Genomic DNA, 27,482 nt, shown 5'->3' on the forward strand with positions numbered 1-27,482 from the left:
CAGTTATTACGTTGACGGTAATGTGAAACTTTTAATTACAACTTTACATCGATAAAAGTGTTATGTATTTTCATTTATATGATTACGTTCAAAATTCAAAAAATAAACCTCATTACGTACGTTGCCAAAACAATACAATCTATTGTTTAAAATTTTTGCACTACATTCCATTGTTATTAGAAAAATAATCACGTTATCTAATATGCAACAGGTGTTTCAAACCAACTTTAATTCCCTTGATAGTTTACTGCTTCTCACTTAAATGCATATTTAGAAATCTTGCTTGCAACATACATAAGCAATGAGATAGTAAGTAAGGGGAGTTTTCAAGCACAATAAAAAATAATTGTACATTTAAATCTCTAAAAGCTGTTAGCATTTTTGTTACTATGTTCACCTTTAGACACATTTTGCAAAGTGGAGCTTGATAACGACGTAATTAGTGTTGCTAACGACCCATATTCAGGTCGCGAATTACACGCAAAACTCAGAGATAAGCTATCAAAATTATGAGCCGGTTTTTATGTTTACAGTTTATAATTGCCTATTACCTTAGCAATAAGGAAATAGTAGCTTCCTTCCGTTCCACAACAAAGACATTTCCCGGTAGCAGATAAAAATAAAATCCACGCTAGAATTGTTTCAACGCTGTAAGCTTTGTTTGTTGCGACCTGGAACAATTTGAGCATGAACAAGCTACCGAGCGTTGAATAAAAAATTATAAACGAATAAATATTATAAAATATGCTAAAAGAGAAATCTTAATTATAACAGTTATTTTTATTGATTACATTCCAGGCTAAAGTAAATAAAAACGCTTTTTCTTTTTAATTTATAATTTAGTCATCGCAAAATGAAATCTGTAGCATCTCTCGAGATTGTAGACACGTTGACCTATTTACTGAACTTTTTATGATCATGGCGTTTCATTTGATTATGTTTTTTTTTAATAACGACCATTACTAATTTTTCCTACAATATATTATTATTTAGTAGTAAATAAAAACACAATTCCATGCAGACCCAACTTCTTAAACCCATTTCACGTTGACAGCGGTCGAAACAAAATTCGCTTTTCCTCCATAAGGTTACATTACAACATTACGGCCACAGCTGTGTCAATTTTAGTGAAAATGAACTTGGAACCAGTTTGTATGCAACGTCACGCATATAAATTCATTCTTCCTGTTTTTAAAGTATCCTTTCACCAACAATAGCAGATGTAACCTTTTGATCGGTAGAGGTTCCATAGCAGCCATGAAAAATAACAATATCGATAGTCCGTTTATTATGTTATCTATCATTAGTATTCTATCTATAAAGCACATTAAATTTTATAACTTTTTAGGAGACAAGTAGTTGCAATTCTACCAAGCGGAGAGCGTCAAGGTACGGTGAACGCACCTGCGCAGTGTAATCAGACGTTATCCGTACAATCGTACATCGACCTTGGGGCTTCATTTATTTTAAATGGCTACCAGAAAATATTCGAAGGCTATTTCACTTCACGACTTATTATAATAGTTATCAAGTACACGTGAGAATTTTTGATAGGATTATCTACAAGATAAGTTTGTATGATAGTAGTGATATGAATGTGTCAAAATGTTGAATTTCTAAAAGACATGACAAGAGCTTAGCTCGCTACAATCTTAAGTTATACTTCATACTAAAATTATAAATGTGAAAGTTTAGATAGATGGATGGTTGTTAGAGTTTGTAGCCTAAACTGCTGAACGGATTTCGTTGAAATTTGGTATAGATGTATAGGGTAGTCTGGAAGAGCACATAGGCTACTCACAACACTCACGTTTTTTTTTAATTCCACACGGGCGAAAGCTAGTTGTTTATAAATGTAACATTAACATTAAAATTGTCTACTATATGAGATATAATAGGTAACGTTTATAATACAGGGCAGTAACTTAATTTGATTTTATTCTTTGAGATATTGCACAATCTTTAAAACGTGCAGAAAAAACTTTTATTACGTTAATAATATCAAAGGAGGCAACATCTAAAGGCCGCGCTAGTTCAATTAAAGCACTCTTCACGTAATTGCGAATGCACTGAACTTGCTTAACAAGTTGCCAGACGGTCGTTAAAGTCTTTCGAAAATAAAGGTCCATGAGAATTATAAAGAGTTGATATTACCACCTTCGTTGCAATTTCTCGTGGCGTTGACCTCAAATCGGGAACCTGCTTGGAAGCCGCGGGTCATTTGCAAACGAGATTACTACTCGCAATAGAAACCGATGCACCAGCTTGTAATCCCACCAATCATACATCTAATACATCACTTTCATAAACTAGTTTGAGATCTTATTAACCTACATTGAATCTATTATTATCAAGTAAACAGTAAATAAGAACTGAAGATAAATTTCCAGAAGCTTCTTTTTTTTAATACATTCCAAACTGAGTAACGAACGTTGAAGATATTTAAAAATTGTACATTTTTTATCGCAAATATACGCAATCTCAATAATTATTTTCCTTATCCGCTGTGTATTCTTCATTGGTAAAATTCGCGGAAATACCCACTTTTAAAGCCTCTATCAAAGAAAAATCAGAAAAGACCACATGCATCCTTACTCCTGTATCAAATAACAAATGTGACGCAATAGTTCTTAGTTTACAATTCGTATAACGTATATGGAAGTTATTTTCTCGACACAGTTGCAATTAATCCGATATATACAATGATTTATTAATTGCATCGAATGACATATCGCTCGTATCCAATTACGTGCAGGTAACGAGAGAACCGCATCGACCTCCCGGCAACCCAGCTAGCTAACGAGCCATGGTGAACACAGTCGTGACAAAAGATTGATTGCTATATACGCAAAGGCCCGCACACAGAACACTTGTGTTGCCAGCAAATAATCGATACAGTTGTCAGTGTTGCCTTTCTACAAGCTCCTTAAAATTGTGTAAATGATATTTGTTGCGTATCAATATTTGTAAGTATTAATCATTTTTGTCGGTTATGATTGTGACTTTGTCTTTTAATAGCAATAATATAAAAGCTTAATTAACAATTTCTTTAATCTGAACGAACTTGGAAGTGTATTAAACCACGACATGTTATTAAGTGTATGGTATTTCGAAAGTAATGTGTAATATGATATCGTTAAAGTGAATACGCAAACGACCGTTGCTTTCACTGGCGGTATTAGGACCCTACTACTGCACTGCACCTACTTTTTGGTTACCTTTTCGACAAAAGTGTTATTTAGATCCGTAGAATCTAGAATATTAGGAACTGTTAGTAACTCTTACGATCGTTTAGTGGTAGTCGGTATATGATGTACCTAAACGTCAGTGTGACATCGACACGGTGACCCATCGCAACAGGTAATGTGGAACGGCACCAGAATAACCGGTTCATTGAGTGCACGAACAGTTTCGAGCACACCAACGCCGAATCTCTCCGATATTAAAACAAATAACCGACCACTATATCTTCACCGCAAGGAAACTAGTTTTCGTGTACATGACCTTGGCATTATTCATAAAACTATCGAAAGTAGATTTTCGAATGTGAACACGCGAACGACTTATGAGGATTTCGACATCTTGTTTTTATGTTTTATACTTTCTTAATTCCCTCATAACATTAATTGTCATTCAAAATTTTAGGAAATATAAATTCTAACACTATTCCATGTATCTCTTGATGTATAAAACCGTTTATTCATTATTTAAAATCTAGGCTTCATTTTTAACTGACATTCACTGCACCAAAACTTTGAATTATGGAAGTTCCAAATGCTGCTCTGGTCGTTCTATAAAAACGGTCTACCCTAATTTTACAAATAGCACCACTATAAAGTCGAAATCGATTTCCGTATCGCAACACGTGTAATATCGCATTTATTGCATCTGTTTTATGCCAGATAAATGGCGCGCTTGTGCCCGTCACATCGTCTGTAATCGCCGCGGCGGTCAAACGCAATATTCTGTAATTGCTACGCAGCTTCGAGACTAATCTGTTACACCCGACGGCAAATTACTAAATTTCTCTTTATACAACCCATTAACATATTTTATTGTGTGCCTTGTCCTAATAGCTGGCGTTAATATACTTGGCAAGTAGAAATAATCTAGATTAACTCACAGCAGACACGTTAATTAAAATTGACTATTTAGTCTAATTTATTTAAATTACAAATACATGGACAGAGATTGATGGAAGAGTTTCCCATTGAGGCTATCGGCCCAGATGGAAGATAGGGAACTATGGGTCCAAAGGGTAACTCCTGAGATTCATCAAATGCTAAGAGGATGAAATACTCATATGCTGTTATTATAATTATTTTGATTTACGCTGTTCTTGCATTCGCTTGTTTATTTTTCAAAATTAAAAAACTAGACCTGTCAGTCCAGACTTTTCAAGCAGGACCGGTGTGCGAGTGGAAAGCGAAATATAAACGAAATTGTCGTCTCCGACGCGGCCTCAATCCGGCGCTAGGTCAGCACCGCTAACGGTGACATCGTCATGTTATTTACTGTCCGCCATCGCTCGCCTTCGAGACAACACGCACCAAATACAAACTTCGGTATTTGTCGATGATATCACAATTATTAACGGCTCATTGTTCTACGGATAATGTTTGACCGATAAAGCGTACCTTCAGTAGTTAACCGTTAATAAGTTTTATTTTATCTGTTTTATAAAATTTGAGGAAATTTTAGTGCTTTGAAAAAATACCTCGCATCAATTACATTTCTAAAACACAGGATTTGGAAAAGTTTTATACTTCCGTTATTTTTATAATCGTAAAAAAATTCAAAGATATGTTTGTATAACTCAACACTTTCAATCATCATTTAACTATTAGAAAGTTATTATATCCAGAAGTAAACACATACGTATTAATATGCTACAAGAACTTGTTTTAAATTAATATTCATCCATTAATCGTAAACCATAATTATCAGCTTTTACCGCCATAGCTTTAATTCCTGTTGCAACTACAACTACTATCTGGATAAAACCGGTTACAACTGGTTAGTTCTGGACTGGAATGACTAATTTACAACTTCATTAGGAAAGTCCCAGTGCCGTGTATCAATGATTGCCATCGTGTTATTCTTTAAATACGGCATGAGAAGCAATTTGAAACAAGTGTTAATACTTTTATATTTACATTTTTAAAGGACAATGGAACAAACGAGCAGCGGATAGCCTAATATGTTCATTTGCTTTACGATAGAATAGTAAATTGTAAAAACAAAGTCAATCTTAAAAATCCTGTTCGCTCAAGTTGAACTTACGTTTTAGATTATTATAGAGTAATCAATTAAGCTTTTACGTAAATAAGTTGTTTAGACCTGAGCATGTTTTTGTGTTTATTTCGTGTTACGCAAGCGATAGATAAGAAAAGACGAATGAGTGCTTTAGAGATAACCTCGAAACTTAAAAGACTTTAGAAAACATCACGCAAGAATACTGTGTTGGTTTATTTTTTTATCTTCTTTACGAAATAATTGATGATTATTTAGGTGCAATTTATATTAGAATAGTAAATGGTTGAATGCAGTTTATCGGCCGCACACTTTGCCAAGAATTTAATTGAGCGCCTAATGAAAGTTGGTAAGCATACGTATACTGCATAATGTATACTGTTTTCATGCTTGATTGCATTTCGTCTATTACTGCAGTTGTTTTGTTGCATACTAAGCTTCACTTTTTTTAGGTTTACCTTTACGGTATTTTTTTAATAATGTTGCCCAATGTTTCCTCTATTAAATGTTTGTCAGACAAATGTTAATTAATAACGCGCCTGAGTAGTGTAACTGCATAAATAATAATATTGAAAAATCTAACCAAATGTTGAAGCATCATAGTTTTCATCAGAACCATCTAACATTCCCACAATTTACACGACGTAAAACGTTACGTGCATTTGCCTCACTAAATAACCTTCATTACATCGAAGTTCAAGATAACCGTAGATGTTCACAAAAAGCCATTATGTGTACATTAGTCACGAAATACCACAACGCAGTGGAACTCACGCCTAACGCAACGCCCGCGAAATGAGTTCAATGGACACACAAGAATACTAACTAATGCTTCTTATGATGACTTTCATAACAACTAACGGTCGAAACCAATAATCGATCCTTAAGATCGATCCCAAAGTTATTTTTATAATGTTGCATGAAACGAAATACAAAAACCATTTGATCGCCTCTAAAAAAAGATCCTGTTTTTCAATTGCTGTCTTTAGATCGGTTAAATTTGAACCAAATATATATTTACTTGATATCTATTGATAATCTTATCAGTCTAAAATAATCGACTCCAATCTCACTTCTTACTGAAATTATAAATGCGAAGATAGATGGATGATTGTTAGAGCTTGGCGTAGATAAGCGTCTGTAAGAACATATTGGCTACTTATTTTTGTTACGTTTAATTCCACGCGGACGGAATCGCATGCGATAACTAGTCCAAAATATTATAATATCAAATTATTAATTAAATTCAAGTTAAAATTAAAATAAAAAGAGATTGAAACTAAATGTATAGAGAAGCGAGAACAGTATCTGGCAGCTTTCCCTCACAAGGCATCATTATCCTTTGTGCTGTGAAGCTGGGCCCCGGTAACTAGCGGCACACTCGCCTGTAAACTGTTTTATAAAGACCTTTTCATTTCAAAAGAAAACTTTGAAACGCTTTTAAATACAACCGTTTTTTATTCAAAACATCTTGTCGAGAATGTAACACCGTAATAACTATTTCTAATTAAAACTGTATTGTTCGTAAATTAATAATTCATAGTGATCAAAATAAACATTAACCTAGCTGTGACGTCACGATTACACAGACAGTTGCACTATTTGAATGTCCCTTCGAAATAAACTGTTCTACTCGTATTTGTGCAAACTGCGAAAATTTGCTACTTAAAAAATTATTATAGGGGCTCAATTATTGTTAATTTTTGAACGATTAAAGTTACTGGCAACTAATAATTTTGAGTACTGGCTGAATGTGCATCGTGCATGATAGATGTCAAGACGACGATCGATTGACAGATGACAGTTGTTATTAAATGGTGGAATGTTGCGTTTTGTTATTATAAAATCAATTGATTAATCTCTGTAAATGTTTGCAATTCGAATAGAGTGTGTTGTGAAGTTATCAATTAAGATGGTGGTCAACTAAGGATAGTGTTTCTAAAGATACGCGATTGTTATTTCATTATCTCCGACATACGCACGCCCATAATTAAATTTTACAAACCGCTCGTCACTCCGACATTTTTATTTTATAAAATTTGAAACTATTCGCGTTATTTCATAATTATTACATTTGCGAAATAGATACAAAAATTGTTTGTTCGTTATAAAGCACAAAGATCGTAATAACTCATGCCGCGGTATTGTATTTATCCCACGCTTTTTGTAACCATAAAGCTGAATACACATTACCATACAATACGTTGAAACACCTCAGTAAACGATACAAAATGCTTCCTTCCTCTAAACTAATTACAATTTAATTTTAACGAGAGTTTAAACGTTATTTAATCCTGTTTAGCAATTTAAACGAAATCTTTGGTTAGTTTACCTTAATCGTTTTAGCACTACTTAAAACAAAATCAACCTCGAAGAAGATGAAAGTTAAACTTAATAACAAGATGCATGAAGTCTATATAATCGATCCCTAAACAACTGCTTCACAGTCCTTAATTGTCTTTTTAAGCAGTCCCGTAATATACTTCCCCATACTAAGGCTTCACCTTAAAAACCATTTAACAAATCTGTATTTAATTGTGTTTAATACTTTACCAATGTTACTACATAATGTGAGTAGGATTTAGTGTAATTAGCAAGTTTCTATAGTTTCACACAATTGCACAAAGGCGTTACATTCGTACGTGAACCGCGACGTATGCTGTAATCGTAATTTACGCCATAACTATGAGCTCACAATCAACATCCAACCAAAATTCCACGATACATTAATGTTTTTGACTTAAGAACGTAAAAGAGGAACGTAATAGCGCACTCAATCGTTCATTAGTCGCTAAGAGAGACTAGAATCACGGACATATACGTTCGCTTAGCGAATTTTTATACATTTTTCACGCTTACTTTACATGTTAGCGGAAAATGAAATGCTAACCGTTAACCGCTACACGCTCATTACGGTCCAACATGTTATTTAAATGTCTCCGTTATAGTTATTCAGTTTTGAATACGTGGCCTCAATATGAATTAGGTTTTTTCGGTATATGAATGTTTGCCTAACTAACAGAGCTTAAACTGCGAATTAAGAGATTTTTGTAAGAACTTTATTAGTAACAAAGGGATAGGCAAAGAACAGAAAATATGGCTGATGGTTAGCTTAGAACAGACAAGAGAAATACAGAAATATTTTATACCTCAGTTTACATTTCTCTGGGTTGTAATTGCACAAAAACACAGTTTGTCTCTATAACAGAAAATTATAGTCTTTTAGGATAAGATATAAGTAGATTCCTGATCAAGAACCATCACGTCACAAATTCGCCATCTTCGTAATATTGGCTCAACTATGTTGAGAATTGACCAGGATACGGTAATGTTCAAGCGATGTAAGTCAGTACTAGCGTACCCGCAATATACAAACATGTAATATGGAAGTATGTCTGTATGTGCATGAGGTATGGCGGTATCATGGTATCGATGTCTGGCAATTCTGCGGTTAGTGCAGAGCTCAGGGCCGGACCACTTCCGATTTTATAACCTATAAATACTTCTGTACTACGGACTACTTTTTTTTATCCGTACACAGTTAAAAATATGCATTAAAAACTTCAATGATGTCTCTCATGACTGTGATATAGTTACGAGTACGGTAACGTTCTATCTAGGTCGACTTCAAGGCTAAATATCCAAAATTCATAGTCACTATTCAACATTTCCGATACACCACGTAGAGAAATATTCATTGAAAGTCATAGCTTGTCATATGCCTGTGTGATTTATCTGTGCGTTCCCAGGACATCTGTTATTTGACAGGATGCAGCTTTGACAGGTGTCATGTGAACTACGAACGACCCCGGGCGCATTAACGCAAGATGTTTCGCAAACAGCCCGACGATGATCAAACAAAAACTGTTTGTATTAAATAAATTATTACATTCTCACGACTTTCAGGGAGAGAGGAACTTCTAAAAAATAATAACATGTGTATTGGAAGGGAATCCATAATAACTTTTTTATTTATATTTCAAGTGATAGAGACTTGAAATACGACAAAACATTAACTATCGACAAATACTTCACTACCACAAAGTAGTGAAATGTCATTAGAATTATTGTATTTCACAAAATTTTCGCAAGAAAATAAAGCATTTACCTTAATGCGGTATTTCTCTTAACAATATACTATTGAACAACAGGAGAGTCATAAAATATAGTTTAGCCGCAGAAAAGTTTCTCCGTTCGCCACGTTACGTGTTTAGTGGTTATAGGAAAACGTCGATTCTCACTTTCCGACTTCACAGATATATTAGTTACGCTAGTCGGCTTTCACGTATTGCAATCACTTTTAAATTCAATGGTACTCGACCAATGATCATGCAATTATTAGGTTACTAATCATCGAGTTAAAACATCGCTTTTAAATATGAAATAGACGGAGGTCGGATACATTTAAATTAGATGTTCAATGTTTTGTCAACATCGTTCAAACCAAAAAAGAAGTAAAAACGCAATCGTTGAATGCCGTTAAAAATGTAAATTTAAAAAAAGTATAACATCAATGCTATTCATAGTACAAACTACTCTAGACGTTGAGTTACGGTCACCGCGGACTGAAGTTATTTAAGACGCTTTTATGCGGACCTCAAAATAAACTAGCTGCGTCTACGAACCTGTTTGCTTATTTCAATTCACGCAAAAACAAGAACTTTCAAGGCCTAGAAAGCAATTAAAGACAGCATTTATGCTCATCAAAGCATTTGTGTGTATAGTTCTTTAAACAAAACGCGTTTTCATCTTAAATTGAACGCAATGTACACAGTTAAAGCAAATATATAAACGGCTAATTAATGTTTGCTTGAAAAAGATCACCGTAGCTTATCTGTTAAAATCAATAATACCCATTTACTACGAAGAGGCACAGGGCTAAGGACGTTTAATTTTATCGTCTTAAAAGTTAAAAGGTCACTCGCTAGTATTGGCCTCACGGCTTTCTAAACATTGGACCGTGTTTACAATTCTCTAGAATTTAAACCATTATCAGTATACAAAAAATAAAGCAAGCTTCCTTTAGCCAGGCCCATTAAGGAATAAGGTGGTTTTGTCCGTGTTCATTAGAAGCGGGGCGCGGAAGCGGCGGAAATTGCACACCGCCATCATCCGCACAGATCCTATTCAAACGTCAATGCGTTTACTTAACATTCTTTTGAATCTTTAATATTGGCTAGTGTTCCATTCTTCTTTTTAAATGTGATTCCATTAGAAATGAGATGAGATAGAATGATGTAACAAAGAATCAATTTTGTTTACTATATTATTTTACTTACAGTCTTGCCCATTTATTGATTTAGATAACTTTTTTATTCATCAGTAAAGAATATGACATATAATTAATAAAAAAAATATTATCATTGTCAAAATTATAATCAATGTCACTTGTCAACAAACAGTGGTTTGTTTTGGTTGACTATTATATATAATTTAATTTAAAATGTCTGCGATGTCTTTTATCTTTACAGTTATTTTAGTTCTACAATATTAATTTTAGTGTTCTGTTTGTTTCAGGTATTCAGAAGACTGAAGTGTGTTCTTTACGTTTGGGGGTAACATCGATCTTTGCTGTGAGTACAATATTGCTTAACTATAATTTTAAGAACGGCCTATGCTACTTGGGCTCTTATTTGTTAAAACCTATTTACAAACAAACAAGTTAAATCAATACGAAACGAAAGATTTAACGCAACGCATATCTGCATTCTATTTCGATTAAGTGTAATCATTGCGTCATGTAAAAGTAAATATATAATTCTTCACTATAATATTTGTGAATCCAGGTATGTTAGTCATTTACAGATATGCCGTTATCACAACTCTAAATTCGCAAGCACCTGTTCGAGCTACATTAGTACGGTACATTCGGCACTTGCATCTATTTTAGTTTACCGTTGTCTATTGCGTTTGCAAATGCATCGCGTCAATTATAGAGAGCCTTGGCGCGCCTCGTAACTCTTTTTGGCAACACAAACGTTTTTTAAATGTCTATTCTTTTATAATGTTTTATTCATATATCGTTTCTCGTTACTTTTTTTGCGATCAATACCTCTAACAATAGTTTAAACCTAAAATAGATATTCAAGATTTTACTAATAATCTTTTAATGTGATAACTATCAACTACTTTCTTTTAGACCTTATTGAAAGTAAACTTTGTGATTTGTTTTCCTATATAAGAATCATTTAAAATTACAGACAGATTGTATTGATAGATTTACAATTCTCAACGGAAACCGCGTACCAGGTTATAGCCAAGTGGGGCTTGTCCGATTGATGTACAACTAGCCGATATGTCGGCTGCACTTGCCAGTCGAATACCAGGCTGACTAGCGGCACACTCGCACATAACTGGACTAAGCGATCTATTAACTATCTATAATCGATAACAGAACACACGTCGACCGGAAATTTATTACGGTTTTCATTTGTGCTCTACTTGAAATGATTTTATTAAATTTAAATACTTCTAATTCTATACACTTTAGTATGTAATCAATATTAGTATAATAGTCAATATTGCTGTGTAAATTTGTGTGGAAAATTTAATTAAAATGCTAAGTCAAAAAATTCTCTTAAACGTGTAAAATCGTTATCAAAATAATGAGAGTTAAGAAGTCGTGTTGAAATAATGTGAAAGTAAAGGGCCCCAATGTTTTCGTCTTCCTTGCTTTCTCTTGCGCCGACCCTCTTAAGGGTGTGGCTGTAACTCGCGGTCGCTTTTGATGGACCATGACTTCACTGTAACGATAATTAATAACAATAAATAAAGAAAAAAACACATTACAATACCAAAAGACTTTGTACAATTGCCACCTAGGATTGTTTTATTTTATCTTACGCTTATTCGTTTAAAATATATGACAAAGATCTGTATCCAAGTATATAAAAATACTAGCTTTTGACCGCGACTTTGTCCGCATGGAAATAAAAAAAAAGCTAGTAGGCTATGTGTTCTTCCAGACAATATTCTACATTTATGTCAAATTACATCCAGATCCTTTCAGCCGTTTAGGCTACAAACTCTAACAAACATCCGTCTAAACTTTCACATTTATAATATTAGTATGAAATATGATTATCGAAACGTCAACTTTTTGCTGCACAACTAATGTACAGGCCCGCATCCTTCTTTATAAATTTAAATTAAAAGTCATTTAATCTAAACGAATACACTTAGAATCATTTAAATAAATGAACATTTGTTATTTCTTTATAGTTAGCAATTTCATGATATAAAAATGTGCGAACGACTGAGTTTGTTTTACCGTAAATAGATTGGATTAAAATTTGTCATTAGTATAGTCAAAACCTTAAATTTGAAAGTTTGTTATTAACATACCATTTGTAGAAAGCATTATAAATATCCAATACTCGTTCTACGTTGTATTAAAACTGATATTCAACGTAATAAAATTCCCGAAACATTAATCAGAAGGAATCGTGATACAAATGAAACATCAGTCGGCCGAGGTCAATGTCCTGTAATGACAAAAATAACAAGCGCACTGCTCTCGGTTTTAACCGAACGTTACCGACCTGCATCTCGATTGCACTACAACAAACCACTATTATATCAATTTTTATATAACAAAAGTAATCAAGCCATCGAAAACGTTTTTTATACCAGCTGTGGTTATCTCACAACCCATACCAGTATAAAATGTATAACACAAAATTCTCCAGTTGTTTAGAGTAAAAAACGAGATAAACTTTGGATTAAAGTTACGTAGTGATGCAAAACATTGACATGAGTATACAGGTGGGAAATTATAAATGCAGGCGACGTCTTGTCTCGTCTGAGCGCCGAGCCTCACCCCGCTTTTGTCTAGCGGATACTTTTCATTCAACTTACATACATTATAGCGTCTGAGCAATGCACAAAACATCCAATTATACCGACAAACTAAGTTTCATTGTCTAATTTTCTACATTGAAAAAATGTTAATATAGATTACTTCATTTAATCTTCTAATCGATTGTTGTTTGTGTTTCCAGGTGTTGGTGTAATGCTCGTGATGCTGGTATTAGACGAGAGCGTCAGATAGCCGCCGCGGCAACACAGCATGGGTGCAAACATGGGCAAAAACTCGAGCCTGCTCGACGCACTGCCCTCCGCGCAGGGCACGCTGCACGTCGTCATGCTCGGCCTCGACTCCGCCGGCAAGACCACCGCGCTCTACCGCCTCAAGTTCGACCAATACCTCAACACCGTCCCCACCATCGGTTTCAATTGTGAAAAAGTGAAAGGAACGATAGGCAAATCGAAAGGTGTCAATTTTCTCGTGTGGGACGTCGGTGGACAAGAAAAACTCAGGCCGCTCTGGAAATCGTACACGCGATGCACAGACGGCATTATATTTGTACTGGACTCGGTTGATGTAGAAAGAATGGAAGAGGCGAAAATGGAACTCATACGAACTGCGAAATCACCAGATAACGCCGGCGTTCCGATACTCGTCCTCGCGAATAAACAGGACTTGCCGGGGGCGAAAGAACCCAGGGAACTGGAAAAACTTTTAGGTCTGCACGAATTAGTTTCTTCTCCGCATGGTTCGCGAGACGCTCACGCCTGGCACGTGCAGCCCGCGTGCGCCATTACGGGGGAAGGCCTCCATGAGGGACTCGAAGCCCTGTACGAAATGATACTCAAGAGAAGAAAGTTGGCGAAGTTACAGAAGAAACGAGTGAGATAAACGACAGACACAGACAATCAGTAGGTACGGTTGACGTGATGTCAGATATCAGTGCGAGCTAATTTAAGAACTATCGTGAAATCCCGCTACGGATGTTTATCATAATATCGGTAGTGATCAACGGATGAAACACCAAATATTGTTTTTACTATAGATGTAAAACGTCTTATGAAAATATTCCATCATAATGTTGCTCAAGTTGTATTGAACATTTTGAAGGAAACTAATATTTTGATAAAAATTAAAATTAACGACTAGTCATTTTCTTTTGAAAATAGCTAGATAGATGATGGATAAAACAATAAAGGTTTTTAGTTAAATTTTACAAAACATTTGGCTTTACAAATGAGTTGAAAGAATGACGTAGTTTCCTGAACGGCATGTAATTAAGCATTAAAGTCATCTATTTATTACAGACCTGCTACTTGGCTCACGATTGTGGGACCATTAGGTTAACAAGATATCATCTTAAACATATGTATGGTATTTACGTGTTTCGCTTATGTTTAAAGTAATAGTTGTGTAGAACGAGTAGCGCTTACATACCTGTTTTATAGCTGCTATATCATTTTCATTACATTGAGATTTCTTCGTGTTGATTTTGAGTTGATGATTTTCAGAATTACCCCAACTTTAACATCTTAAAACATGTCTGTTTTATGTATTCAAGTATAGATACATTCATGAGTTACAGATTGTACTGATTCCAATACTGAAACACCCTTCCAATTATAGTTATCTCATGAAAGAGATGCCAATGTCTTTAAATAAATGTTTTGATAACGGATTTGATAGCATATTGCTCTTCACTAAATAACGTATTTATTTAAATACATAAAAGAGACAATGTTATTTGTTATAATTATTATAGTTTACCTTGTAAACCTTTGTGGGTTTTCATTCTATATCATTTGAATCAAAACATATTGCAATCTTTTTCTTCCTGAAAATGTATATATGTCTTTGTCTAAATGTATCCACAATGAAAACCAACGTTTATAAGAGCATGTGCAACATTTACATAAATCATAACGTCCATGTGTTTAGCTTATGCGTATGATTGTTAATAAAAATTGATGGACCCGGGTTAAGATAATCCAAATTATTTTTAATGGAATTTTTAAGTATGTGATGCCGTAAGTCTTCATTTTAAACAGGCTATTAAATATCACATTAAAGCTTTAATTTTTTTTCGATGAAATTTGCAACAATTATGCCTTTGTTTTTCCTATTTATTGAGAACGTTTTATTTATTTACTCATAGAGGTATAGTGATAGATATTAAGGTATGTGTAATATTAAAAAGCTTTTACCAGAGTTTATGTTACTCACCTTGTACATATGTAATTATTTGTCAATACCATGAAACCAAACATTTATATTATTATCTAGGTTATGTACATTTTGTTAATAAAACTATTGTTTAATTAAAAGCACACAAGGAGAAAACAAAAAGAAATTATTATATTGTTTTTATATCGTCATGAATGGTTTTCAAAGTGATTCCCTGTAATAAATTCTGTTTTCAATATGTTTTTTTTTATTACATTACCCTGACCGCTAAGATATCATTAAACTAGTAATACTAAAAAATAACTGGAAGATGTGAGTCCAACTAACTAATGCTAAAAATAGTAAGTGACTAAATAGTTAGGAATTTCTAATAATTGTAACAAAAAACCCTAATTTTTGATTTACATTATACAATACATAAAACCTCACGGAGTAAAAAAATTATATTCTAATCAGTTTCGTTGTGGTTTCGGAGATTTTTTCGCCTGTTTAGTTTGTAAAGGTAAAACGGGAAGTGTAATTTTTGGTGGCAATCCATGCGCTCGAAGCAAGTTCCTCTCCAATATATTAAACATTTTCAACTCTTTCGCCGCTTTTATAGCATTCCTAGCTTTTCTTCTTTCTGTTTCTACACAAATATTTATCGCACGATCGACAGTTTCACTTCGCAGTGCATCTAATCGCTTCGAGTAGTCTAAGTAAAAAGCCTCCAAAGACTCAGCTACCGCCTTCATATCTTTATTGATAGGTTTCTCTGCATAAACTTTCTCATAACAAAACTCTAAGTGAAAGAATAACTTTAAAACATCTTTTGTTCCAACACTTTCATAAAACAAACCGTGTAGAATTTTGAAAAATTTCTCCTCCAAAAATAAACATCTCTGTTCATTAAACTCTACAAGATCTTTAAAATACGTTATCGTTTCAGAAACTAGCACACTCTCTTCAGCTACGTTATCTTTTAAACGTTTAATACTTTCCTTCAACATCTTCGTGTATGGAGAAAAATGAGACACATGGGTGAAATGATTTAGTTGTTGTTGTTCGATTCTTTCAAACACATCCATTAAATGTTTAGGTTCAGTATAATACAATGCCGGCTTAACAAACTTACAACATTCTTTACGCAATTTTTCATAAATCACCGTAAAAGTATCTTCGTCGCTGGAAACTCCTAGATCAAAACCTTTAGCCTCAATTTCTATTGATCTTGCAAAATCTCTGTTACCCGCTCTCCAGGACGGAGGTGATAAATAATATAGAAATCGCCCATACTTTTGTAACAAACCGTATCTATAATCCAATCCTATCAATTTAGAAGTAATAAAAAATGTTTCTCCAGCCAAATTCTCTAGCTCTGTTTTAACTTTATCAACTTTTGCGAGTAATTTATCGCCTTGTTCCAACAAAATCATAGACTTCCTGTAATCCTCTGAAATGAATTGATCAAAATACTTCGCTTGATCTGTTACTTCACGTAAAGTATTGTTGTATATTTCCAACTCCTTTTTCTGATTGAGTTCTATGTTCATCACGCAGTCTCTTATATGACCGACTTGCTGTTTTATATGTAATTTCTTATTAAAATTTATCTTCAATGATTTGTACTGTGCACCCTGTTCATGTTTAAATATACGCCCGTTGATACAGTTATAAAAATCTTCATCGACGTCTATAATGGTTTTTATTTTCTCAGATGAAACATCAACATGCAATCGTTGTCGGAAATTAGTACTTAGTATTTTATGTTTATTCTGGATAGGTATTGCGAGCTGTTTCCTATGTCTATGATAGTCTTGTATTTTTGAATAAAACTTATATGAAAGCAAAGTGCTATCATTTTTAAGTTGAAAAACAGGAAGCGGCTTATCTTCCGGTATATCGTATACTTTCAAGGTTGCTTCTGATGGTTTTGATACGATCCGATTATGTGTTCTTTTTGGAGTTACGGCTGAAAAGCTTTTAGTTTTCTCTTTTCTTCCATCCGTTGAAAATCTTCTTTCTTTGGTTACATTTATGATAACAGAATGTGTATCTTTGTCCATTCTAAGATAATTAAAAATCAATACGACATGTACAATATATTAAAATAATAAATATGAGGAAAAGCCATCGAGATCTCAAACGAAAAATAATATTGTTGTAAATATGGTATTAAATTTTAAGTAAAAAGATACAAATACATATTTAATCTGATAATTTAGGAGTTTTTCTAAAAACAGGTCTTACAAATTCATTATATTCTTTGAGAAAAGGTGTTGGATCTAAACCTTCACACCACTCGGTAAAAAATATCAAACCCTCTCTTTCGTCCGCTGTTAATTTATGTTTTGTCTTCACTTCGTCATCTTCCTCGACAATGGACTTTCGTGTCCTGGCTTGCTTCTTTTTAGCTTTAATTAAAACACTTTTTACTGATGGTGGTCTTGAAAATTTAGCAGGTGGTAAAAAGGCTTTATTCATAGCATTCGTCATTTCCCGGAATGCTCTCAGTTCTCGTTGTGCCTTATAAGCATTCATCATTGTCTTTAAATCTTGAGAGAAGAAATCATTTCTCGCTTGATTGACAATTTTAAAATCTAGAGAATCTAAACGCAAATTATAATCTTCATACATCACCTCCAAAATCTTCATTGGGTCGTGTAGACTTTGATGACCTTCTTCACATTTACCAAAAATTTGTTCGTAAACATATTCAATGCAAATTTTTAACTTCAAAGTATCAGGACTAGCTACACTTTCGTAAAATGTATCGTTTAAGATGCGGAAAAATTTTTCTTGTAGCAATTGTTCATTGTGATTTTCTCTCTCTATTTCGTAATTAATACTATCAATATAAAATTGAAAATAATCGAGTTCGTGTTTTGTCGCTTGTTTTAATTGCTTAATTCGTTCTTGCAATAAACGAAATGGTACATTCGTTTTAGATAGCTGGATCAAATATTCCCTGCTCTGTAATTCCATCGTACGAAATAAGTACATCATTTGTTCAGGCGTATTAAAATACATGTGCGCTGGTAGAGGACTCTTAAATTCGTTCTTTGCCGATTCAATAATTTTATCAATATCCAAAGTATCGACTAGATCATTATCTGTAGCAAATTGTCCAGATTCAAACTGTATGGACCGTATTCTGTCTCGTAATGTCTCGTCATAAATTTGTCGCCACGAAAGTGGGGCAACAAACAACAAAAACCGTCTGTAAATTTTTAAAACACCTCTAATTGCATCTAGTTTGAATATAATATTATTCATAAGAGTTAACGTTGAAACATAGCTTAAAAATTGAGAATTTTTGGCAATCAACTCTGCGTACAGCTTTTCAGCTTTTGATACCTTCTGACATGCTTTCTTGTAGTCTTCGGTAAGAAATTTCTGGAAATTTTGTATATGCCGTTTCAAGTTGTCTACAATTTTGTTATGCTCCGTGGATTCCTCCATAATACTTTTATCGATGTTTAAAATTAAATCTCGCCGGTAGCCAATCTGCTGTCGATCCATAGCGTAACTACGGATATTGTTTATATAGACTTTTATATCATCGAAACAACGCAGAGGCCGACCTTCGATGACCGAATAAAACTCCGGATGAATTTCTACAACTGCCCTCACACTATCACTGGTTTCTTCAATAAACAGTCTTTCAGAAATATCCCTCGTAGCTGCCATTCGTAAGTTGTCTTTCATATGTAAAGGTTGAGTTAATCTTTTATTCATGTAATTCTTTTCTTGTTGGTCGCTGTATTTGATATACGACAAAAGTTTCTCAGACTGCGGTAGCCGGAATGGTTCAGCTTTTTTCTTCCCTTCATCCTTACGTATCGCATGTCGACGATCGGTGAAGTAATGCTGGGTATTCGGAACATACCGTCTTCTAAAAATTATATCTAATGTTTTCAAAGGAACCATGGGTTTTCGCTCTTTTTGTAGACACGACATTATTTATAGAAATATTGCTACTAAAAAATAAATATAAACACAACACAGTATTGAAAAAATCAAAAACACCACAAATGCTTAGCGACGTCTGCCAGTGTCAACGTCAGTCTAGAATTAAACGTCTGATATTTAAAATCTCATTCGATATCTTCACAGTTTTTAGTAAAGAGTTAACATGTACAACAACTTTGTTTTATTTTAACTAATCCATAATATACATTATATACTAAATTTACATATAAGGGAGTAGCCTTAGTAACTATTACACCTCTCCCGTGTATAAAATAAGTAAAACATGCATTAACAATAAAATAACAAATCGTTATTAAAGCATTTTAATAAATGTTTAAAATTATCGAGAAATACGACTACAAACAATAGTTTTTTTACAAATTATCCTTAAGGTTATAGGATATTTTCAATCTTTTAGTCAACTTATCAACATCTTTTAATATCTTAGCAGCTTCTTTCGCTTGTTTTATTTCTCTCTCTCCGTCTTCGTAGATTATTTTTTCTATAGATTTTACATCATTTAAATCGAAGGAAGACAGTTCCAACATAACGAAGTTATATTCTTGCTCTAAAGCTAGAACCTGGTCCAAAGTGCTCAGTTGAGTCTCGTTTGGACCAATCAATTGTTCATAAGCAAACTCTACGTAATTAGAAATTTGTAATACACTTTCGGAACATACCAAATATTTGATCTTGTCATTTAATATCTTAAAGAATCCTTGTTTTAGTTCTTTTTCTCTCTCTTCATCCTCTTCTATAGTTTTTTGAACGGAATGCATCTGTAACAAAAAAACATTAATATATACAAAAACTAACGGCTAACGCGAGTTTCTATGATCAAAACTACTGAACGAAAACATACGCCATCTTTCTCAAAACAAGGATAACAGAATTATTTTCTTGTTCGGAGATAGTGGTACTTCGGAAATATATGAAATAAACAAGTTTACCTGTTCTTGTATGAAATCTAATTCCATTTTAAGTAAACCTTCAAGAAGAGTGACGGACTTTAAAAATCTGTTCTTTTCAGATCGGAGGTCTACTGTTTTTAAAAGGTAATTCAAGTTCTGCTGTTCCAATGATTGAAAAATACTTAGAATTTGTCGTGGATTTTCGAAATACAAGAGAGCTGGAGGCAGTTCCTTTAATTTTTTTTTCACTAAATCCACTTTTACTTCACAAAATATATCGGAATCTAAAGTGCAAATGTCCAAATTACCCTCAACTGAACACAATTTATTCTTATCTTGCCATAACACTGGTGCAGCATTGTATAAAAAATTTTGAAATGAAATCAAAATTTGCAACGTCTCGTCAATGTATTGCAACTTAGATCTGAGAGATGCTAATTCATAATTCGCCTTTTTGTGTTCTTCTATTTGATTTGCTAACTCTTTATCCAAATGATCAGACTTTCTCATCACAGCAATAGTACTATTGTTATCATCTGCTAAAAATTTATTAAAACTTTCTTGACATTCACTAAAATGTTTCGAAGCTGTTTCGTATATTTTTCTTTCAGTTTTTATATCTCTATCTATCCTCAATATCTCATCTACAAGAAAACCATGAAATGTTCTTTTCAAAGCGACTTCTTTAATATGTTTCTTGTACTTACGAATTGAAGTATCAGGTCGTATCAGTCGTCCATCAACTAAAGTATAAAAATCTGGGTCAACATCAATAATTGTCTTAATTTGATTGTCATTTTGATCTTCTATAGGTGGAAGCTTAACACCTGATTTTTTTGATACTTTTTTCAACAAAACTTTTTTATCCATAGCCACAAAGTACTGTTTCCAGACACTGTACGCGATTATTACGTGAGTTAGATCAATATAACCATAGCAACAAATATTACGTTCACAAAATGTTTGCGTAAGTAAATGTCTGATTAAATCAAGTAAATAATAAACAATTATTTAAATAAAACCCCTTTAATCTGATAATTTCTTGAGTAAAGAGATTAAAGATATTGTTAAAAAAATAATCTTTGAGTTAAGACTTTCATAATTAAATTGAATCGTTATGTTGGAAAATTAATAAATAAAAACATGTACAACTAAGCCAATATTTTTAAAAATGACTAGAACTTAAACACACAGATTAAAAAATTACATTACTAGCAATTACAAGTATTAGTCACTATCCGATGTATCAGTTTGATCTTCATCTCTCTCTGTCTCTCTGCCTTCGTCGTCCACGTCTTTCTTGACTTTCTCCCACGGCATCACTGGAAGTGGCTCAACGAACGAGTCATCTATCTTCAACTTATACAGCAAGCGCGGGGTGAAGTGAGTTGGTAACGGCCATACATTTTCTAGAAAAAATATATCACGTAACTGTTGGATAATTTCCTAAGGAAGAATTTGATGAAAAAATAACAGTAGAACAATTTACCGAAATAGAAAACGTAGTCATCAACTCTCCTATGCATATGTGCGGTTCGACGCAGATCAAGGATATACCTTGATTCCAGCAAAAAATCCAAAAGTGTCACTTCTGGTAAAGCCTCTATCTTTGGATCCACAGCACTCAGACCTTCGAAGGATAACTACAAATAGAAATAATTTGAACGAATCGAAAACACTTGGGAAAATCACATTTAAAAATATTTCTCACATGATGTTCGTGCTTCGCTAAATCGCACAGTTTACTCATTTTATCGAGAAATATCCGTAATTGCTCCATGTGTGCAGCTATCGGACCATATACGTCCAAGTTGCCGACCAGCGACGGCGGTCGAGCGGTTAAAGCGCGCCAACCGCTAAACATAAGCTGAGAACATATAACGTTAATACTGACCAACTGTACATCTATACTTCTTCACTAATATAATAAAGTTTAATAAAATTCGTGGTGGATGTCCGCAATCACAGCATATTTTTGAATAAGACTTTCTTTAATAAAAAGCCGTACACTTAGGCTATATGTTTTCACGCTATTAAACGGGGGTAAATAAATTGGAAAAAAACATGTGGGAAAGGGTCCATAAACTACAAGCTGCCAACATTAAGGAAGCTAGGTTGTTATGGTAACGGTAATTTTGACATTTGGAATTGAGAATTTGACAAATGTAAACAATAAAATAAAGTTTTTATAATTTCAAGCTGATGAAGATACACGGGAACAGCTAGTATACAATAACCTGATACTCAACTAAATTTACCGTTAACTTACAGTTTGCATAGAATGATAAACCATTATCATCTTTAAACGTCTAAATATCTTGTATTCTTTCTCCGCATTTCCTTCCACGGTTTTTTCTTGAGCAGCCGCTTCCGCAGCTTCAATTAAAGCTTTTTGTTCAGACATTTGAGTTTCAAGGTTGAATAGAAATCTTATCTGACGATGAACTGTGTCTTCTGAACCCTGTTAGTACAACTTGCTTTTATCAAATTCAATCAATTCGCACATTCTATATTAAATATCGGTAATTTCAATCTCGGTAAACAGTTTACATTTTGGCACCTAATTTTAATAAAAATATAATTAGTAACGAATTACATAAAAAAATATAATCCTCTAACCTCAATAACATGGACAAAAAAACTGTCATACACCAACAGCAAGCCAGTAATGTGAATGTCACAGTAACTTGAGTTGACGTCTTCCACTGTCTTAGAAAACATATGTATTATTTCCTCCTTCTTTAAAAGGTGTTCTCCCGCGTATATCATACGAATTGCATACGTTTTCTGAATAAAACCATGAAATCAGTATAAAAATCTACAAAGCAGTAATTCATTACCGTCTAAGAATGTTTTGAAATTCTACACACTAAACCTTTCTTTCAACACAACAGTGAATTCGTTTGAGATTTTATCAAAGAACATAACATTTACTAAACAAGCCTTCATCTCAATATCTTGCTATTATTTAAAAGCAACTACACTATGCTTGTCCTTCTAGAGTATCTAATTTTTTTTGCTTTGTGTAAATAAATAGGTAGCATTCAAATTATAATTATTAAAATAGTTGTGAATCACCTACCAATCCGATTCGTGTAAAATTCTCCTCAACATTATCTAAAACAGATCTTGTATCGAGCTCAGGTAGTGCCATTTTTGAATATTCATAATAAAGTGTTTTTAAATTTAAATCAACAACACGGCTTACGTCTTAACTGTCATAATGTTGCCATAGAAACAACCTCTTACTGTCTAAGCCATAGATTATGCAAAAATGTTCCCTTTTTATTTCCTTAAAAAATGTCATACATCACTCGAAATAAAAAACAATGATTTTTTCAGACACTTCCATGAGCTGAGAGGAGTAACTGGTTTTTTAATGTTCCTTGGACTATTATCAGTCTACTATTATCAGGTTTTAGTATGTTTTCATTTTATTGTTAAAAATAATAAACGTAATAATGTCATTAGTTGTACTTTAATTATTTGGAAAAACTATTCACATATATGAATACAACACTGGAAAAAATCATAATACTACACAGCCCACTGTAATAACTATAAATCAACTAATAATAATTAATAATGATCATATCGATTATAATTGTTGCGACTTCTGAAATTATTCCTCTTGTTTGGGTTAAAGCCATAACTGCGTTTTGTATTATATTTCATTTGATATTCCTTCTGTTTCGTTATATTGTGACTTCTTGCCATATCCTCTAATTCACGGGGAACAACCTTTAAAACAGATTCTTTTTTAAATATATATATATAACTTAGATGACACATCTGAATTTGTTACAATGATGACATAATTCTTGTTTTTATTCTGAGTTAAACAAAAAAAAGATATATCAGTCCAATAAGAATAAAACAAGATGATGTTTACCTGATTAGCTTCTCTAAGTACAGGGATCAAACTTTTAGCATGCCTTGAGTCATCTTCAGTGAGGAGGGTGTGCGAAACTCCTTTATTCTGCAAGCGGCCAGTTCTACCAATTCTATGAATATAGTCTTCTGAGGTATTCGGGAAATCATAGTTAATTACATGTGTTACTCCATCAACATCTGAAAAACAAATAAGAAAATATAATTAAGAACAATTTAAAGTTTTTTTTTAATTATGCTACACTAACCTATCCCTGTGACTTAATCTATGCAGAATAAGAAAAAATTAGGCCATGTGTTCTCCCAGATTTTTTTTTCATCTATGTTAAATTTCATTTCAAAACAGTTTATGATATACATAGTAACAAACATCCATCTATCCATATTTTGCCATTTATAACATTAGTATGATTTTACTATGTTCAGTTTAAAATGTTTGGAAATGTCAAAACAGTTTATTTTATTAGGCCAATGAACGTAACTTACCTAAACCTCTTGCAGCAACATCAGTGGCAACTAGTATGTTTGTGTTCCCATTGCGGAACCTGTTAATGATTGCATCTCTTTGATTCTGAGTCTTGTCACCATGGATACCAGCAGCTGGCCAACCATTCCTCTTTAATGTCAATGCCAAAGTGTCCACAAATCTTTTAGTATTAGTAAATACTAAAACCTTACCCAAACCTTGGCTAGAAATATCGTGCATGATTGCCTTGAATCTGGAATAATAAAAATGAACACACTGTTTAGTATACATTGGGTTCAATTTTCCAAAATAATGTAATAGCATTAATTTTAAGCAGAAAAATTATTAAGACTACACACTGTCTTTAATATTATATATTGTTCTACAGACACATTGTTATCTAAAGCCAATATAAGATGTTTAACTTACTTTTCCATTTTCTCTTCTTGTTCACAAATATGAAAATTCTGTTGTATGTTGTGGTTTGCCGATAGCTCAGTGGAACCGACATTAACCTGTATAAACTCTCCTAAATAATCTTTAGCTAAGTGTTCAACTTCTTTAGGCCAAGTTGCTGAAAACATAAGAATCTGCCTTTCATGAGGCACCTCTTCAAGTGCTTCACGAATCTGTGGTTCAAAGCCCATATCCAACATTCTATCTGCCTCATCTAGAACAACATAGGTACATCGAGTCAATGATGTTGTTTTACTGTTAATGAAATCATTTAATCTTCCAGGTGTGGCTATCAAAATATCCACACCCCCCTGCAGTGCAGCTGCCTGTGGTCCTCTACTTGCCCCACCATGTATACACAAGCAACGGACATTTAACAAACTTTCAAACTCTTTAGCAACCTCCTCTATTTGTCTTGCCAGTTCTCTTGTGGGTGCAAGAACTAACACTCTTGGGCCTTTGCTTCTTCTACCCTGTTTTTCTTTGATGTGCACAGCAGCTGGCAAAAGGTAAGCCAGTGTCTTCCCAGTACCAGTTTGTGCAATTCCAACGAGATTTTTGCCACTTAATGCTACCGGCCAGCCCTGTGATTGGATTATTGTTGGCTTGACAAGTCCTTGTTTTTTCAAATACGTTTTTATATAATCTGGGAAGTCGCAGTTGTCGATGTCACGATACGGGCTTGGTACATTATCTCCAATAACAGTTATGTTATGCTCATTGTAATAATCAAGATCTCGCTGGGCTGTTTTTACGGAATAATATTTTTTTTCGTGTAATATATCTCTAGTTTGCAATGTGCCTAGAAAACTTTTGACGTTTAAGTTTGAATAAAATTTTACTTCATTTTTTAACACATATACTTGGTTTTTTTGAAGTTTTTGTAAATTTTTAGCACTTTGGTACAAACTGAAATTAAAATAACATATATGTTACTATTATGAATTATAGCAATATAAAATATATAAGCAATAATTCCATATTTACTCACGATTTAAGCCCATTGCGCCTTAAAAACATCACGGGTAAATTATTTAAGGCCATATTTCATATTATTATAACCTAAAACCTCGTCCTCAGCTCCAAACTTTGACACTTATGCTTTTTCTATTAACTAATCTATGGCTTTTATTTTAACAGTGTGACCAGGATTGTTTTACTTTTTCTACCAAAAATTTTCCATTGGATAACAAAATAACGAAGATGACGCTGAGGAAAAGGCAATAGGATTCGGACCAGGAGGGGAGTTACAGTCCACTTTAAACAAAAACAATTTTTTATGGAGCTCTTACGAAAATTAATTGAAAGTAAACACCTGAATCATATGCTACAACTAACATGCTAATATTTAACATCTAAATTACCAATAGAAAATGTAAATTTAAAGACACATGGCTGATCCAAATAGTCTTGGGTAGTACGCGTACGATGTACTAAAAAGTAATGTTACTCGGCACTGTACTAAAAGTAACGTTACCGAACGGCTTCTCTTAATCGGACATTTAGTACTTTTAGTACACTACACGATATCGGTGTTCGCCTTTTTGTCAGATTGAAGCATCCACCTTCGATAATGAGAATCAAATGTGGATAAAATTATTCATAACTAAATTTATTTTCGCTAATAACATATGTTTGACCCTGCTTAAAATTTGATGTGAAGTAAAATATAACCTTTGTTATATTCTATTCATGTATTGTGTTTTCACAAATCTGAAGTACTAAAGGTACTAAAATTGTGTACTAGTACGTTTTCCCAATTGTACTAGTACGGTGCGCACTTGCAGATGTCCGATTAAGCCCAAGACTAGATCCAAATGCAACAGTCGCAAAGCTAAGTAACTGTAGTTAAGTTCTTATCACTTTTGTTATGAAGAGCTTTTTTAGTATTTTGAATATTCATATGTGCATTTTATGCATTTGTTTAACAGAATAGATGTTCTAGTATATCTATGTGGATATTACAACGATAATTATTTTCTCAAGACTTAAAATTTAGTGGGCCACTACTGTCTGAAAGTTTGTATGGAAATACAGTTATGGCCAATCTTTAAATTATTAAAAAATGTGTATGATTTAAACAATAAATATTTTAACAATTGACACGAATGTTTTGATTTGCATTATATTTTAGAAATCCGTAAAATTAATATCCTTGATAATGCTAACATTGTTTTTGGATATTGTTTACATTAAAATCATCAAATGACTGATAAGTTTTTGATTTTACATAAATATGCAAGACAAATGGCAAATAACAATTATTTTACATTATAGACATATCAGGATGGACCGTCACTGTACTTCAGAGGTAGTCCATAACTGTCTCAGGTGTACCTAAACTGTGCCCAAGTTTAATTTTTAGATTTGATAAAAAACTCAATCTAAAATGTTTATATTCATGTAAACAAAATCTTTAACTTTAATAGAAACATGCTTTCTATTTTACTTTTCAAAAAACAATTTCAAATAATTGTTACTCAATCTGCAAAGTGGACCGTAACTATCTGATCTCCCCTGTATCCACTAGCTGTACATTTTTTTCCCCTCTTCTCTGCCCATT

At 33.4% G+C, this 27,482-nt stretch overlaps 6 protein-coding genes across 7 annotated transcripts in view; 1 reads left to right on the plus strand and 5 right to left on the minus strand.

The window, feature by feature from the left end:
• Positions 1-15,071, plus strand: part of LOC106104650 (ADP-ribosylation factor-like protein 4C) — a 38,913-nt gene extending 23,842 nt beyond the window's left edge. For both annotated transcript variants that reach the window (XM_013284767.1, XM_013284768.1), the window contains 2 exons: positions 10,771-10,826; positions 13,254-15,071. In XM_013284767.1, coding sequence (XP_013140221.1) covers positions 13,322-13,951 — 630 coding nt within the window. In that variant the 5' untranslated portion in view covers positions 10,771-10,826; positions 13,254-13,321 and the 3' untranslated portion in view covers positions 13,952-15,071. The remainder of the gene's footprint in view (positions 1-10,770; positions 10,827-13,253) is intronic.
• A 286-nt stretch (positions 15,072-15,357) lies between these two features.
• LOC106104689 lies at positions 15,358-17,310 on the minus strand. Its single transcript, XM_013284820.1, has one exon. It carries the CDS (start codon positions 17,287-17,289, stop codon positions 15,697-15,699), a length of 1,593 nt encoding a protein of 530 aa, XP_013140274.1. The 5' UTR covers positions 17,290-17,310; the 3' UTR covers positions 15,358-15,696.
• A 53-nt stretch (positions 17,311-17,363) lies between these two features.
• LOC106104688 lies at positions 17,364-19,289 on the minus strand. The gene has a single exon (XM_013284819.1). The coding sequence runs from the start codon at positions 19,181-19,183 to the stop codon at positions 17,432-17,434; it is 1,752 nt and encodes a 583-aa protein (XP_013140273.1). The 5' UTR covers positions 19,184-19,289; the 3' UTR covers positions 17,364-17,431.
• A 280-nt stretch (positions 19,290-19,569) lies between these two features.
• On the minus strand, positions 19,570-20,976 carry LOC106104530. Its single transcript, XM_013284606.1, has 2 exons — positions 20,146-20,976; positions 19,570-19,974 (listed from the first exon to the last, which is right to left on the minus strand). The coding sequence occupies exons 1-2, from the start codon at positions 20,974-20,976 to the stop codon at positions 19,570-19,572; spliced, it is 1,236 nt and encodes a 411-aa protein (XP_013140060.1).
• A 266-nt stretch (positions 20,977-21,242) lies between these two features.
• On the minus strand, positions 21,243-23,339 carry LOC106104578 (uncharacterized protein C7orf62 homolog). The gene is made up of 6 exons (XM_013284654.1): positions 23,189-23,339; positions 22,726-22,893; positions 22,376-22,567; positions 21,818-21,973; positions 21,596-21,749; positions 21,243-21,515 (listed from the first exon to the last, which is right to left on the minus strand). Exons 1-6 carry the CDS (start codon positions 23,258-23,260, stop codon positions 21,334-21,336), a joined length of 924 nt encoding a protein of 307 aa, XP_013140108.1. The 5' UTR covers positions 23,261-23,339; the 3' UTR covers positions 21,243-21,333.
• Positions 23,340-23,565: 226 nt separating this feature from the next.
• Positions 23,566-26,030, minus strand: LOC106104548 (ATP-dependent RNA helicase p62-like). Its single transcript, XM_013284626.1, has 5 exons — positions 25,911-26,030; positions 24,893-25,828; positions 24,484-24,716; positions 23,999-24,177; positions 23,566-23,847 (listed from the first exon to the last, which is right to left on the minus strand). Exons 1-5 carry the CDS (start codon positions 25,961-25,963, stop codon positions 23,686-23,688), a joined length of 1,563 nt encoding a protein of 520 aa, XP_013140080.1. The 5' UTR covers positions 25,964-26,030; the 3' UTR covers positions 23,566-23,685.
• Between the last annotated feature and the right edge of the window lie 1,452 nt (positions 26,031-27,482).

Source organism: Papilio polytes, unplaced genomic scaffold, assembly GCF_000836215.1.
Source record: "Papilio polytes unplaced genomic scaffold, Ppol_1.0 DF823510.1, whole genome shotgun sequence".
In the NCBI taxonomy this organism is placed as follows: domain Eukaryota; kingdom Metazoa; phylum Arthropoda; class Insecta; order Lepidoptera; family Papilionidae; genus Papilio; species Papilio polytes.